The 17,085-nt window shown below is 40.1% G+C and overlaps 1 protein-coding gene across 1 annotated transcript in view; it reads right to left on the bottom strand.

Annotated features, from left to right (window-relative positions):
- Positions 1–8,591: 8,591 nt before the first annotated feature.
- dera (deoxyribose-phosphate aldolase (putative)) overlaps positions 8,592–17,085 on the bottom strand; it is a 20,563-nt gene continuing 12,069 nt past the window's right edge. Inside the window, exons 5-9 of the mRNA XM_042403490.1 lie at positions 15,666–15,800; positions 14,185–14,313; positions 11,992–12,104; positions 9,232–9,381; positions 8,592–9,133 (exon numbers count right to left, since the gene is read on the bottom strand). Coding sequence (XP_042259424.1) covers positions 9,077–9,133; positions 9,232–9,381; positions 11,992–12,104; positions 14,185–14,313; positions 15,666–15,800 — 584 coding nt within the window. The 3' untranslated portion in view covers positions 8,592–9,076. The remainder of the gene's footprint in view (positions 9,134–9,231; positions 9,382–11,991; positions 12,105–14,184; positions 14,314–15,665; positions 15,801–17,085) is intronic.

The raw sequence follows: 17,085 nt of genomic DNA, 5'->3' as shown, positions 1-17,085 counted from the left end.
GACCAGGTCATGTGGGTTAGTGGTTAAGTGTTAAAAGTGCACAATTTTAATGACACAGCTGTGAGCAAGTCAGCCTTATATGTCAAACATCATCTGATTCACATGAAATTTTCAAGGTGTGCTCTACAGTTGATATACAGTGACATGATGTTTATTTAATGCGTGTTTTCTAGCACCATATAGTGGACACAGGAAATGATAGTTAACTCCTTCATGCAATGTTAGATAGCAGACAACTAAAGTTACACGTCTTTCTCCAGCAAGTACTTGTGACACTGTACATTTAAACGTACGACAGACATGAATTCAATCAGGCTGATTCCCAGAGCCATGGAGACAAGCTTTGTGATTCGTCATCTTCCAGAAAGTCCCAGAAAACACCATTTTATTGACGTGATTGGTGCTACTGGTGGCTCGATTACTGGGCGTCGTGATTGCCTGATGACGTGTCATCATGCAAGCTTACAAAAACAGCCTGCTTGAGCTTGGCTCTTCCTACTTGGTCACACCAACATCAAGACATGCTGTAAGACATGCTTTCATCTCTGTCACCCTTGAGATTTGATGTTTAATCATGACTGAGGAAGTTGCTATAAATTTATTGTACATGCTCCAGTCTGCACCAAACTTTACATGCATGATAAGAGTCCCAGCCTGAACACATCTACATGACAATATTTTATCAGCGATGCAAACTGTCTGAATAGCGCCCCCTACAAAATTGCAGCAAAGCAGCCCCAACAGCGGGCAAAATAGTGGACAAAGGAAGTGATGTTTATCTCCTTCTTGCACTATCTGAAAACAGCCCGGGTCTGAAGACATCTACATGCCCGTGACAGAAGCCCTTCGACTGCGCCACAGCCCGACGTGCGCAAAGGGGCGCGTTCAACGCTGCTTGCAGCTTTAATTTCAACTTGGATTTTGAGAGCTCATTTTTGACCTTTGAAATAGTATTTGGACAAACTCATCTTAACTCAAAGCACACTTACGTTCTTTTTTAGAGCTTTCAACCATACTTAACACATCTTTTATACTTCTTTTATAATGTGACTGAAGTTCCATACACAGGTCATTTTGTCTTTTTAATTTTTAGGATTTCAGTTAAGTCCCTCTCCTAACATGTAAGATGATAAGTTTGCAAAGCAAATCTACAAATAACTACAAATAATCCATGACTAAACCCATATAAAGGGAAGAAAAAACTGCCATGAAACCCACATAATCACAATTTTGCACCTCACAAACAGAAAAATCGTAATTGGTGTAGCAGTGATTTATGAATGGAGCTGTTGTTGGTGTATTTGCTGTGTGAACTGACTGCTTGAACTTATGTGCAACTTTGTATAATGTCACAATGTGTGATGAAAACTGTGAGGTGCAGCCAAAAACTCTGAAAAAATCTATTCAGTGAACATTGAGTCAAGATTATTTTTTGTCATACTTATTTATTTTTGTAAATAATGCCTTTGGTTCAATCATTTGTAATTGTTGTACTCAATAGTATTCACATAGTATTCACAGCTAAGATATGGGAATATGTGTAGGAATCTAGGTGATTGGTGCACACGCATAGTCACATGATATAGTCACATGACCAGCAGGTAATCAGGAAGTGATAAAAGTTCACTGGTATCAGTAGAGAGCCCCCTGACTTTGCTACACATACCTCGTTGTGGTGGATTCTCCCTCTCATGCAAACCAACTGTCACGATATTGACTCTGGCAGCATTGTAACGAGAAGCCAAGCAGATATGCAGGGTTGACACGGTTACCGGATATGTTTGGTTGAAGTTATTGCTGCAAAAGGGGTCACACCAGTTGCTGAAAGCAAGGGTTCACATACTTTTGCTTCACACAAATATGTAAGATTGGATAATTTTCCTCAATAAATAAATGAATAAGTATATTTTTTTCCTTATTTGTTTAATTGGGTTCCCTTTATCTAGTTTTAGGACTTGTGTAAAAATCTGATCACATTTTAGGTCATATTTATGCAGAAATGGAGAAAATTCTAAAGGGTTCACAAACTTTCAAGCAGCACTGTAGCTACTCTAGGTGGCATTACCCCGGCCACCAGCTCCACCGTAAGGAATCTGGGAGTTATCTTTGATCAAGATATGTCCTTTACCTCCCACATAAAACAAATCTCAAGGACTGCCTTTTTTCACTTAGGTAATATTGCAAAAATCAGGCACATCCTTTCTCAAAAAGGTACAGAAAATATTGTCCACGCATTTGTTACCTCTAGGCTGGATTACTGTAATTCCTTATTATCAGGCTGCCCCAAAAAGTCTATAAAGACCTTCCAGCTGGTCCAGAATACAGCTGCATGTATACTGACAAAAACTAGAAAAAGAGATCATATTTCTCCTGTTTTAGCTTCGCTGCATTGGCTTCCTGTAAGATGCAGGATAGAATTCAATATCGTTCTCCTCATTTACAAAGCCCTTAATGGTCAGGCACCATCATATCTTAAAGAAATCATAGTACCCTATTATCCCACTAGAACACTGCGTTTCCAGAATGCAGGCTTACTTGTGATTCCTACAGTCTCCAAAAGTGAAATGGGAGGCAGAGCCTTCAGCTATCAGGCCCCTCCCCTATAAAACCATCATCCAGATTTGGTCTGGGGGGCAGACACCCTCTCTACGTTTAAGGGTAGGCTTAAAACTTTCCTTTTTGATAAAGCTTATAGTGAGGGCCAGCTAGGTTTGACTTGGACCAGCCTTTAGTTATGCTGTTATAAGCCTAGACTGCGCTCCTCTCTTCGCCTTCTCATGTACCATTAATGCATGCTACTAACTTGGCTTCTTCCCTGGAGTTTTTGTGCCTTCTCTTCTAACAGGAAACTCCAGGATCCGAAGTGAGGGCCTTGGCCGTGGGGATGGTGGTCCTGTGGGTGTCCTGCCTTGACACCCTCTCCAGCTATTATTGTTATTATTATTATTACTTGTCATATCTCCATTATTATTACCATTGTTATTGTTATTATTGTTGTTACCATGCTTCTCTGTGTTTCTCTTCCCCCTTCTTCTTCTGTTGTTTGTCAATCAACACAGTGTCATGATTGGTTAGCCATTACCAGTTTGTCAGTCTGGATCTGGAAGTCCCACAGGATCTTAGCTTGGTCATTCTCAACCACCTTAGGAGGTGTCTTTCATTCTGACCTTGGGACTTCCAGCCCATACTCAGTGCAGATGTTCCTGTACACTATGCCAGCCACTTGCTCATGGCATTCCTTGTACGCTGTTCCTGCCTGCATCTTACACCCTGCTATTATGTGCTGAACTGTCTCAGGAGCATCTTTTCACAGACTGCACCTGGGGTCTTGTCTGGTGTGCTGTTGATCTTGTACTAAGTGCCTGTCCTTGTGCTGCCATGAGTAGTACTTCTGTGCTATCTTTCAGTCCAGCCTTTTCCAGCCACTGGTAGGATTTCATGATATCAGCCACTTCTTCTATCTGTTGGTGGTACATGCCGTGTAGGGGCTTATCCCTCCATGATGGTTCCTCCACCTTCTCTGCATCATTGGGTTCTGCTGCCTGAGGTATTCACTTAGCAGCTCATCTTTGGGGGCCATCCTCCTGATGTATTCCTGGATCTTGGCTGTTTTGTCCTGGACAGTGGCTCTGACGTTCACCAGTCCTCAGCCTTCCTCGTTCCACTTAGTTTACAGTCTCAGGGTTCTGGACTTAGATTGAAACCCTCCATACATTGTGAGGAGCTTCCTTGTCTTGATATCAGTGGCCTCTATCTCCTCCTTTGGCCAGCTTATTATACCAGCGAGGTATCTGATGACTGGTAGGGTGTACGTGTTGATGGCTTATATCTTGCTCTTCCCATTCAGCCGACTTTTCAGGACCTGCCTTACTCTGTAGATATTTGGCTGTGGCTGACTTCCTTGCGACCTGCCTGTGGGATCACAAGGTATTTGTAGCTGTCCTGAGCATCTGCAATGCTGCCCTCTGGTAGTTCAACCCCCTCGGTTCTGATCATCTCCCCTCTCTTCGATACCATCCGACCACACTTGTCTAGTCTGAATGACATTCCGATGTCATTGCTGTAGATCCTGGTGATGTGGATCAGTGAGTTACTCTTTGTGATGATCTGGCTGAGGGGGTTCAGGCCTATGCAGAACAGCAGCGGGGATAGTGCATCACCTTAGTATATGCCGCACTTGATGGTAACTTGTGCAATTGGCTCTGAGTTGGCCTCCACAGTCATTTTCCACAGCCCCATTAAGTTCTTGATGAAGGCTCTTAGTGTCCTGTTGATGTTGACATTTCCAAGAATTCCAGTATCCAAGTGTGTGGCATTGAGTCATAGGCTTTCTTGTAATCAATCCAGGCGGTTGGTCTTCCTGGTCTTGCAGTCTTGGGTGACTGCTCTATTGACCAGTAGCTGGTGCTTGGCTCCCCTGTTATTACTACCAATTCCTTTCTGGGCCCTGCTCATGTATTGGGCCATGTGCTTATTCATCGTAGCCACTACGATGCCTGACAGGAGCTTCCATGTTGTACAGAGGAAGGTTATTGGCTGGTAGTTGGATGGAATCCAAATGAATCCAATCCATGGCCCTTCTGGGGGTCCTTCATGGTCAGGACTGTCTGCCCTTGGGTTAGTCACTCTGGGTGGGTCCCATCCATCAGCAGTTGGTTCATTTGTACTGTCAGGTATTCATGGAGTGCAGTTAGTTTCTTTAGCCAGTAGGTGTGGGTCATGTCCGGGCCTGGTGCTGTCCAGCTCTTCATACCTGACACTTGGATGTCTGTCATTGTAATGGTTACTGGATCTTGTTCTGGGAGATTGCTGTGGTCTGCTCTTAGATCCACTGGCCACTGAGCACTGGTGTTATGTGGTGCCTCCTTCTCCCATACACTCTTCCAGTATTGTTCAGTCTCAGCCGTAGGTGGATCTGCTCTCGTGTCCTTGCCACTGAGAGTACACTTTGGATTCTTCAGTGGAGAACATCCTATTTATTTCCTGGCTTCTGCTTCTCCTGTGTATCGCTACAGATGGGTAGCCAGAGCTGTGAGCCTTTGCTTGGCAGTCTCCAGTGCCCCTGGTATAGACAGTTTGTTGTACTTCCTAGGTATCCCTTTCGTCCCCACACCTTTCTGTAGCTCTGAGAGTTGACTAACTTCTCTCTGTGTCGCCTTGATCTTGGCCTCCAGCCTCCTTCTACAAGGGGGGTAATGCTCTTTGTGGCTTATGGTGTTCATCTAGTAGCCAAGCATCTCTAGGATCACTGTTGCTGTAATGTATATCAGCTGATTGGTTTCAGTCATGGTCCTTGTAGGGATAGTACATAGTGCTGCATTCACATCCTCTAGCAGACTTTCAGAGGGTACTTAGCCTTAGTAATCAGCTACGGGGGTGCCGGGTGTCCAGCTTAGTCATGATTTTCAATCTCAGGTCAGTGGCCCTTGTGTTAAGGGAATCTGTGTCGTAAGGGCTTGGTACCCAATCTCAGAGTGTGGGGATGATGATATCTCCCCCCTGACCTGTCATCCTGGCTCCCCCTTGCCATAACATGTTCATTGTACCTCATCAGTCTCTAGCTGTGATAGCAGTTTCCGTTTGCGGATGTTGGAACACTGGGCTAGTAGTTGTTTCCATATATCCCACAGCCTCTGCATGTAGCTCCTCTCACTGGGGTTACTTCTATAGTAGCACTCCAACAGATTCATACTCTCTGCTCTACTCCATCTGTCTTGTTCCAGTAGCCCATTTCTCATCAGGTTGCCCTGGTCCCCCAACACCTGACGCAGATCTTGTTGAACCAACGTCAGAGCCAGTATGACTCTCCGGTTTATCCTGGAAAGGCTAGCAGCATTAAGGACCTTGCCTAAGGGTCTACACTGGATATGATAGCAGCTGGATAGCTCAGTGGTTAACACTACTGACTTTGGCACAGGAGGTTGGGGGTTTAAATCCTGGTCAGGGTGGGGGTAACACATATATATAATTCTATTTTTGTAATAAAATTCAATCTATCTTTGCACAAAATACACCTTTTGTAAATTGTTCCTGTTCAGGGAAGACACTGAAAATACTAAGGGCTTAAGGGTTCCTCCTGCCCCTTAGCGGGAGGTGGCGTAGTCAGGCATAGAAGGGTATTTTCTGTACCAGGTACTACACATGGTTATATCACTAAAAAGAAGTCAGGTCAAGACACACAAGCAGTCAGACGATCAGACAAGTTGGAAACAAACACTCAGTTTAGCCACAAATTTAGAAGAGTAAACAGAGATGAACAGTTAAGTCACCCAAACTGTGTTTAATAAACATCCATCACAGTTTACAGACTTCCTGCTTCAACTTTGACCCACTGTATTTCCATGTACTGTAGTTGTATGCACAGTTGTCTTGTGTAATGAGGGATTATTCACTTTGAGGTCTGCTCACCTCCTAATAAAATGGTTTGGATAATTTGAATTAACTGTGGGCTTGTTTCCAATGTGTCTGATTGTCTCTATGGCTCATTTCTACACTTGTCTAACTCCTTGTAAGCATTGATTGACTTATTTTACTAACTGATAGACATTATGCTCAAAAATTACAAAAATAAGTTGAAAGTTGAAACAAATCATAATCATCCTTTAAAGCAGAGGGCACTCCCCAGGAAGCACCTTCATCTTGTAAATTGGATTATGTGGTATCTTGGTTGCAAAGCTGATTATTTCATTCTAACACAAATCATCAATTATTACAACTTGACAGCAGTCTGGTCAGTAATTAAAGAGATATGTTGCTTTGGACCCAAGTGTTGGATGGATGAATATAAGGCAAAACCATGAACGTACTATGAACGTAGCAGCTGTTTTATCAATCATGTCCTTTTCTACGAACCCAGTTCCCTTTAGGATATTTGTGTGTTGATAACATAGTTGTATTGAGCACATTACCGCAGAAGAAAATTCTGTTGATTAAATCATGATTTTGAAGTTATTCCTCTATTACTAGTGCTTCTGACCTTGCCAAACCACCTATTCTAACTTAACATGGCCTCATTCCCAGCCCTTCCACCAGTGTCCTGAAGCCAACCCTTTCCCATGAGTTTTCCATCAAATCCTACATTTTCTCCCAAAAACTCACACCCCCTTCCCTCCACAATTAATTCACTCATTTATCCTCTGTTCTAGTCAAGGTCAAGGCCTGTGATATCTTAATTAAAGAAAAAAAGGAAGAAGAAAGTTTTCTGTCTTCAAATGAAGCCTCAAATTTGCGAGCTGTTCAATCAGATCTTTTAAACTCACTTAACCCCCGATTAATCCCCAGTGCTCTTCAGTTGGCTGAGCTTCCCACTAATGAAATTTAGAGAAAAGGAAGCCGCCATAACAGATTCAGCACACATTGCTGGGACAAGTTGGAGACATGACAAGCATCTGCAGAATCACACAGGCAGTGTGAACCAGAGGCTTCATGGATGCAATGGGAAGGTCTTTGGCTCTTGGGACATCTGTCTCTGCTACCTTCTTTCCAGGCTCCTCATTTATCAATGCTATATACAAGAAAGAATAAGAAAGACAGAGAAAGAATATGAAAAATATAAATCATTCGTGCCTTTTCAAGCAAGGTGTGGGATTTTGTCATTTGTTCTTATACTTGGCAGAACCAAGCTATGTGAATTTCAAACAACACACATACACAGCATCTGTACAGTATGTTCAGCTGTCAAAATACCATCTACGAATACTGAATGGACTAATATCATGGAATAAACAGCAAACTGACAACATAAAGGATGCAAATACATAAAAAGCATCTCACTTCACATATTTCATATAAAGCACTTAACCTACTAATAGTTTCTTTTTGTTAAGAAATCAATTGATATTAGCTGTTTTAGTCATTAAAGTGTGTCTGAACAACTGTCAGTTATTACAAAAAGTGGAAAATGGGCTTTGAGCCATCAGTGTGTTCAGTGTTGGCTTTTGCAACGATGATCATTTTTATAGATGAAGGGGCAAATTTGGTTTTACAGCTGGGACCAGTGTTGGGAGACAGTCTGTCCTTAGAGGAAAACAACAGTCAAATGAGGACTAAGAAATTGCCAGTCCCAATTACCAGTCCCACAATGGCTGAGCATTTGATCACACTGTTTATTAACAGCACTGATGGTACCCTGCAATTCAATTTAAATTAATTCAGAGGAAACATAATTTATCCCTGTTACGTTAACAGGTTTTTTCAAACTTAATCAGGGCCATCATGTTTCCTCAACCGTAAACTTGTATGAATTGATTTTTGTAATAAATGTGTAATGTAATCTGGCTGGTATTACTTTTGTGCAGATTGAATGTATGTGAACACAGTTTGTAGGATACAGGGTTGATGGTACAGCTACAAACCTGTAGGTGTATCTGGTGTATCTGAACAGTTTGGACAAAGAACATAAGCTTAGAGGCCAGAATAACTGTTTCATTCCTCACACTACATGGGGCATAAGGTACTGCTGAGGGCACAACATTAAATGTCGTTCTCTTTTTCCAATATTTTAACCAGTAAGTGGTTTTCTCTCTCTGCTTTCTGTATTAAAGTTTGTAACACTGGGCTGAAGTGAGGAGAATAACATGTACAGGAGTCAGTTAACATTTCTCATATATTATCTTTTATTTTTGTAAAAGATCGGCAAGCGCCAGACTTTAAGTTTAAGGCTTTCAGGATCTGAAGGACAAAACAAAATTGAAAAATACTGTTTTCTTCTTTCTAATTTATCTAAAGTCATTAGTTTTTCCTGCTTCACATAAAACACATTTCAACTCAGCACATCCTTCACACTGACTGACAAATATAACTGGTTTATTATATCTGTAACACCTGTTTTTATTTCTTCATAAGTGCAAAGTCTGTATGAGTACATCAGATTAGCTCTATATAATATATATAGAGTAACAGTATAAACCTGTTTTCTATGTCACAGACAGTGGTCCCAGCTTTCAGCAAAAGCACTGAACATTAGTGTGGTTAACAGAATATATCAGTAGACAGTGTGCTGCCTGGATGAGCAGTAATAGGCTTGTGTGGTGAGCTTGAGGTTCTCATTGGTCTTCTGAACAGCATCTCAAGAGCTTCACACCATAGGCAGCTCATGATAGGCTGCATATTGTCCAGTCACATGATGGTAAATCTGTACAAAGAACAAATCCGAAAACATATTTATACTCAATTACGTACATATGTCCTAATAATAAAATATACATATGTGTGTGTGCACTGAGTCCCCACCTGCCTCTCGATGTCAGCCAACAGGCTGCTGGCTCCCAGGCGGAACAGGTGAGGGCAGAGCCAGTCGTTGCCCAGCTCCTCTTTGATCAGAGTGAGCCATACCAGAGATTCTTGGGCCGTTCGGATCCCCCCTGCTGGCTTAAAGCCCACCTGAGGGAACACACACCTCTGTTAACAGGACACACACTCTTCACTTAAAGCAAGATTGCACTTGAAACTTTGAGGGTTTCATTGGTGTAATTGTTTAACTGCTACACAGACAGAAATAATGTCATTTAGGCCAAAATGCCTGTCAACCCCCCCCAAAAAAACTAAAATGGAAATAAAAAAATAATTTTGCGGCAGAAATTCTGCCTTTTTCAGCAATTCATGTAAACATGATGAATACAGTAATATTACATGTATTTGTTAAACAAAACAAATGTGAAAAAATGTTAGACTCTGAAATATATACAGTTAAAGTTTTATGAAGAATATAGATATAAACGCAAATGATTGAAGTGTTTTATTTTTAGTATCTGCTGTTTCATCCAGTAATAGTTTTTCACTTGAAAAGTGAAAATTCAAATGCTAATGAGGTAATCCTGTTTCACCACATACAGCAATTTGCATCCCTGAGGTATAATATCACCATGTATTGTGCAGCAAAGCTAACTTGTCTAAACTTTTTTGCTCAATTGAGCTGAGGCTCAAACCTGCAATAGAATGTGAAGGGTTACATATGTTGCAGACTCTGAAGAGCCTGAGCAGAACCTGTCCTGTGCAAACTGTATGACTTTTTTAAGATCTCTTATTTTTGTGCCATTATTTGGCCAATTTGCATCAAATTTGACATGCACATAGTGGATGTGTATAGCAAATATGGTGAAATTTGAAATACAGAATGTATTGATGAGATATTTTCAAAATACATGTTGCAGTGGCTTCTATTGTTGGATTTATATCAAATTTGATGGATGTGCCTGTTAAATCATACGCAATTTGGAGCTTGGTGAGATACACTGGGTTTTTTTTTTTCAAAAATGGATGGGTGGAAACAAGCCCACAGTTAATGCTATGTTTCTTGTGAGCAAAAAAAGTAAAACAAAATGTTTGAGGTAAATACTGACAAGCAGGTTTCAGGGAATCTCTTAACACTAACTTTATCATGAAATAAGTATGCGAAAGTAAATTTTGTTGGAAAATTTGACAGGAGGAGATGGGCGTGGCTTATATCAGAAGATGCAACTTGATATGGGGAATGGGAGGATACGAAGTACCTGAAGTACCTGAATGTGGGATGTACAATTAATGAGTTATGAATAAAAATGTTTTTGTCTTCCTGAGTAATTTTTGTCTGCATCAAGTTCAAACACTGTCACACTTTCCCTGAAAATGTGGCTTTTCTAACTTTAAACAGTTTAGGCTATACAATCATTTATGTCAGAGGAAAACTTACGATAAAAGCTGTAACAAATACAATATGGTTTCAGCAACATTACCTACATACATACCTACATGGAGGATTTACACCTACCTGTGTTGTAAATATAGTCCAGCCAGAACTCCAAGTGACAATTTAATTTTAGCATTACTCTTTCCAGGATATTAAGCATCACACTCAAAGTTTACATTCTCAAAAAAATATCAATTATAGCCCAACAGGCTTCAAACTGTCAACATAGAGTTGGTGCTAAAATGCAGTTAGTTATGTGAGTTGTTATGTAGTTATGTGAGCAACAGTGCACACACATTACAGGATCGTGAATTCAATTTCAGAGAAATTTGGTGATGATTTAACCTGACGAACCATCATCCAATCACCATATTTGGCAGGTGATTGGATGAACCATCCGTCTATCACCGTCTTACCTTGCGAGGCAACAGGATTTGCAACATAAGCGCATAACTTGGAGCCTTACAGATGGATTCTCATGTGACCTTGTGAATCCAGCTGCCTCACAAGGTAAGTGATGATTGACATTCATGTTTAAACCAGGGCACAAAAGAGGGAGTCTATGTAAGGCAAGTAATGATATTAAAATAGTACCATTTTCCTGGGCAAAGTGACTTGATATACAATATTACATCTGTAATTACTGAGATGTAGAAATGACACTGTCTGCTAAAACAGTGTATGATGTGTGGTGGTAGTAACACTGATGCCTGGAATGAAGTATCAGTCAAATGTTTCAGTCTATCTTGTGTGATGAAGGACACACTTCTCTTGTCATTCTATCTCTGCCCACAAAACACATTTTTAATCCACTCTTTGCCATGATAAATATGTATATGAGCATGGCACCGTTTACAAGCTCTAATCTACAGTGTGTTTAGTTGTGACTTATTATTATCACTAACCCTAACCCTAATAATGATATAAAAAAAAAAGAGATAGATAAATGAAAACCAGACTTTATTTTTATTAGGACATATATGGTTATACAGATTAGCCCACATCTACGTATGGCTAAATGTGGAAGTTTGCATTACACTTTTAAGCGTATATAGAACAAAGTATGTGAATATTGAGTGAGCAGGGCTTTATAAATTGGAAGAAAACACTGCAATTGCTTATTTGTTAGTTTGTGCTGATTTTTGGTCTTGCTCTCCACAGGTATTGGTGCACCTGGTTACTGAAATTGAGTAGTTAAAATGTTGTGCTCTTCAGCTTAAAGAGAAGACTCTATAAAGCTGATCTACAGTGTGTGGCTCATTATCTCTTCTCGTTCACTAGGGAAATATTCACATCCTACAGAAAGGCAGGAGTAAGTACTGTACCTTGTGGCCTGTACACAGGAAGTAGTCACGGATGGCCCTCACCATCACTATGGCGACGGGGTAAGTAGCGTTGATGGTCTCCTTTCCAGTGGACGTCTTTATGAAGTCTGAACCTGTTGGGTTTAAGCAGGTGACACCAAGTCTTCAACACACTGACATATATTGAGGACCGTGTAGTACAGTCTGTCAGTACACCTTCTATTCAGCTGCTCCACATTCAAAACTTTACAGGAAGATTCAACATAAGGTGAGCAGCTAGTAGGAAAGCAGAGTCAGACAGTGTTGGTGTGAGGGTGCAGACAGTGGATGGACGGGGCATTATTCTGACAGTCTGGCCTGGCCAGACAAGAACATATGCTGCTGCTGATGGCTAACAGAGGGCAGCTGCACGCTCATCAATAACATCCTTCATTTTTCCTTTCTTCCGTCTCAGGCAATTATGTTTTACCAGCTTTCCTGATAAAAATAGAAGATGAAATGACGCTCTTAATAGATTACCCACAAACTGCGGACTGAAGGCAAGAAAAAAAAATTTAAAAATCAGCCCCTCTGTCTCCTTGGTGTATAATGACTGTTCATTACTGAACAGAACAAGATGAACATTTTCCAGTTCATTAAAGACATGTTCTATGTATTTTTCCAGTCAGGTCTTTTTTTCAGCCTTTCTGCCCTCTTCCTCAAACTGGCATAATCCTTAAGATTCGTTATGGGGAGTCTTAATTACCAGATAATGGATAACGGTTATTAAATGTGGGTGGCGGTAATGAAGCTCTATTCATTTGCTTGGGCAGAGGGATACTGGCAGGGAACAGCAGAGTAAAATAGCCTGCATCAGAGATTAATAGGTGAAATTATCATTCAATTTCAGGAATCTCATACGCAATTCATAGGAACAAGGGGAGATTAAGGAGCGAGTGTGGCGACAAAAGCAATGCATTTTAATAATGATCTCTATCAGAGCCCCTGACAATTTGGTTCTGTAATCGGCTTATTATGTGATGGCTAGTTAAGCAGACTGTGTGTGTGTGTGTGTGTGTGTGTGTGTGTATGTGTGTGCGTGCGTGCATGAGAGCAAAAGAGCTCCACTCATCAGATTTGCATTTTCAAAAGGCAAAAGAAAATTTAAGCAGCAGCGCCACAAGCCGGATGCCAACAAGAATTACACAGCTTTTCACTGACTTTAACATCAGACTTTTTAAAACCTCTTTAGTACCACATGAAAATCAGACCAATGTCAATCAATGTCCACTTAATAGCTGAAACATATGTATGGTGGCTTCTTCAAGACTGCAGCCTCTGGTTTAACAGTGATGTGCAGTCAACAGCAACAAGACTTAAAGGGAGGAGATGATTAAACATGGTGAGCTGCTTGAGTTGTCCTGTAACCAGCAATCTCAGCTACTGATATCATGAGACTCATTACAGTTTAACAGAAGTGTGTCTGTAAGATTTTAATTCGCCATAGTTCCATCAGCCTCTAAACAAACTCATATTTACTTCAAAACTCATATTTACTGACAGAAACATTCTCCATCAGCTGAGAACAAGGAAATGTGTCCACTACACAATCTAAGTATCTCATTTTATTAAAGGACAGGTTCACTATTTCTATTTCTATCTCTATCTTAAAACAACAGTTAGGTTCCCAAATGAACATTGAAACAGGTTTTTCTTGCTGTAATCATTCCTAAAGTTCATACTGGCCATCAGAAGATCCCTTCATAATGAACTTAGAACGTAAGTGGTGGGGGCCAAAATCCACAGTCTTCCTTCTATACGAAAATGTAAGTTTATCTGAAGCTAATCCAAATTAGTAAAATCAAGTAGATATTTTTCAAAGTTACAGTCTTTTTAGTGCCAAAAAGTCCCTCTTTTTGTTACTATACTACCATCGCAACTCAAGAGGAAAACACTGTCAAAGGAAACACAAAGAGGGAATTTGATGCTAAAAATACTGTAAATGTGGCAGATATCCACTTAATATGGTTACTCAGACTGCTGAAGCCTCATATAAACTTCAGATGAACTTTTAAATGCATTTTTGCACAAAATGACATGTGTGGACATACAGACAGACTGATAACAAGCTGCTTCTCACTCTACGACAGAGTGAAAAAGCCTATTTGCCAAAATGTTCACTTGACAGGAATGGCAACATTTCCGAACAGGTTGTTGAGTTGTTTTGAGACTGACCAGCCATCATGGCAACCAGGCTGGCCTTATAGATGTTGGTGAAGGTGCCCAGTTCTCCAATAGCCAAGATGGTCTTCATGTGGGCATCACCACAGGCCTTCCGAAACTGACAGATCTCATCATACATGGCTGTAGAGAGACACAGGCAACATTTACTAGAGTATCTTTAGCCATGATCAAAATAAATGACCAAAATCAAAAAGACAGGATCAAACCTACTATAATTCCTAAACTCTTAATACATGGAGGGGGAGTATGCCGTCGCTACTTCACCAGTGCTTGAGTAACAAAGTAACGGAACACTAAGAATCTTCTTTATTTTACCAATGCCTTTCTGCACTGGGCCTTCATCGGGGTTACAGAATGTGTAAAAGACCTTTTAAAAATCTTTTAATACACATACTTAAAAGAAAAACAGTTCAATTGCAATAAGTTGAAAAATGCACAAGAACCTTTTCAAGATCTGATTAGGATTCATTCTTAAGTGTGGACTAGAGCTACACTGTGATGACAAAATAATAATTTGTACTGTTTTTCATCAATATTGTAACTAACTAATTTTATTACTAAATCAGAATTATCATTTCAGCAGTGCACTGACATTTTAGTAAGTAGAAGAAATTGCTTTAATGTTAAGTGTGAGTTTTGTTCTCGCGAAAATTATTCACTTTTAAAACTAGAATACTTTTAGTTTCTGATCTAAAATGGTGACAAAACAATCTCCTCTCAAGGTCTACCTTCTTATATTTACTTCATCTGCTGATGAAGAAAATATAAGCAAGCAAGTTGATGGACCTTGAGTGGATATTGTTTTAGAAACTGCTGTTTCCAAGTTTGAGAATGAACTGAAACTTTTAACCAATGTTGGCAAATGGACTAAATGGACTGCATTTACATAGTGACTTTCTAATCTTCCAACCATTACATGCCAACTTTCACCCATACACATACACATACACCAATGGCACAGGCTTAGGGCGAAATTTGGGCTTCAGTATCTTGCCCAAAGACACTTCGACATGTGTACTGGAGGAGCCGAGGATCAAACCACCAAGTAGTGGATGACCCACAGCCACCCCACCAGGCAAGTCCTAAACATGCTTAACATAATGAAGAGTTTGAACATCTACAGGTCCATAACAACTCCATCTGCTGATTGTGTTGATACTGTGATGCAGACAAAAGCTCCAGACAAAAAAAAAAGATTAAAAAAATGTAAGTTGACCTTGAGTTTTCATGTTCCTCTGTAATGTTAAGCTATTCACACAAAATGACAGAAATTCCAACACTAAAACACAGATAGAAATAAATTTAAAATAAAAGTAACAATAAAAAAACACTTCCTTGCTCTTGACAAAGATTTTAAAAAACTGAAGTTTATAACTCAAAGCAGATGTTTCCTGTGGATATGCAGGCCACAGTCAGAGTAACCTGTGCTAAAATTACTTCTTCTGTCTCTTCATTCTGTGCCCTCAGCCTACCTTCCCACTGTCCTGTGAGAGCGAGCATCCTATTGATGACGATGTCAATCTCAGTGGCTCCGTCAGCCACAGCCATGCGGACTTCCTGCAGCCGGGTCTCTAGTGGTGTCTGGCCTGCTGGGAATCCAGTGGCCACTGGAAGAGGAGGAAACACACATCATCATTTTCTACAGGCACCCTAGACACAGGGCTATTCTCATTTCACTATTTTGTGCCTTCTCATCTTCTCTCTTCTCTGTCTAACTGCCTGTGACCCAGAAGTGGATCTCAGTGCACCATGTTTAAGAATGTCTCCATTCCTAAAATGCATCTTGAGGTAAGAGGCTTGCTGGAGGAGCTATGATTAAGGATGCACAGGTGTATCCTCTGCGGATCAGTCTTTTTGGCACCGGTGACGTATAAAAGAGATGTGACACACAGCTGGAATCTACCAAACCATGGCAGGAGCAGGACTCTACAAATGTAAACTGTGTTCCTTTTGTGTTAAGTTCTGTGTGTTAAGTTGTATTAGTTATTTAAGATGATCAAACATATAACACACACACACACACACACATATATATACACACACATATATATATATATATATACACACACACACATACATACATATATATACATATATATACATATACATGTGTATACAGTGCTGCTTGAAAGTTTGTGAACCCTTTAGAATTTGCTCTATTTCTGCATAAATATGACCTAAAACGTGATCACTTCCATGCAAGTCCTACTACTAGATAAAGAGACATCAATTAAACAAATTAAACAAAAATCTTACATTTGTTATAAAGTGCTGCTTGAAAGTTTGTGAACCCTTTAGAATTTTCTGTATTTCTGCATAAATATAACCTAAAACTTGATATTTACTCAAGTCCTAAAACTAGATAAAGTGAACCCAATTAAACAAAGGAGACAAAAAAAACATTTTTTTCATCTTTTTCATTTATTTATTGAGGAAAATTATCCATGGCAAAAGTATGTGAACCCTTGCTTTCAGTAACTGGCGTGACCCTGTGAAAGAAAATTGAATAGTAGGTTATCATTTTATAAATCTTTTGTATATATGTTACAAATGTTTTCAAACTAAGGAGTCAATGTTTGTTATCAACTGAATGTGATGTAATGTCATTGTCATTTTGGGGATACATGTTGGTGAAGAAATCCTACTCCTAGGCTAGTTGAACTCTTGAACTTGTTTCTATCTGAGGGTTGCTTGCTGACCTCTGGGGTTAGCTAGAGATATCTTTGTCTTAAGCCTACTGTTTTAGAGACCATACTTGTTTGTAAGAAGGTGTAACGGTTTGTGGAAGTGTCCATTTAGGGACCAGACTGTTTTTAGCTTTGCTTCTGGAGAGGTATAAAACTGTCTAGTTTGGGTTCACAATCTTTAGAGACAGGGCTGGCTTTAGGGAAA

This window comes from Thunnus maccoyii, chromosome 23 (genome assembly GCF_910596095.1).
Source record: "Thunnus maccoyii chromosome 23, fThuMac1.1, whole genome shotgun sequence".
Lineage (NCBI taxonomy): Eukaryota > Metazoa > Chordata > Actinopteri > Scombriformes > Scombridae > Thunnus > Thunnus maccoyii.
This window is presented reverse-complemented; position numbering and strand designations above follow the sequence as displayed.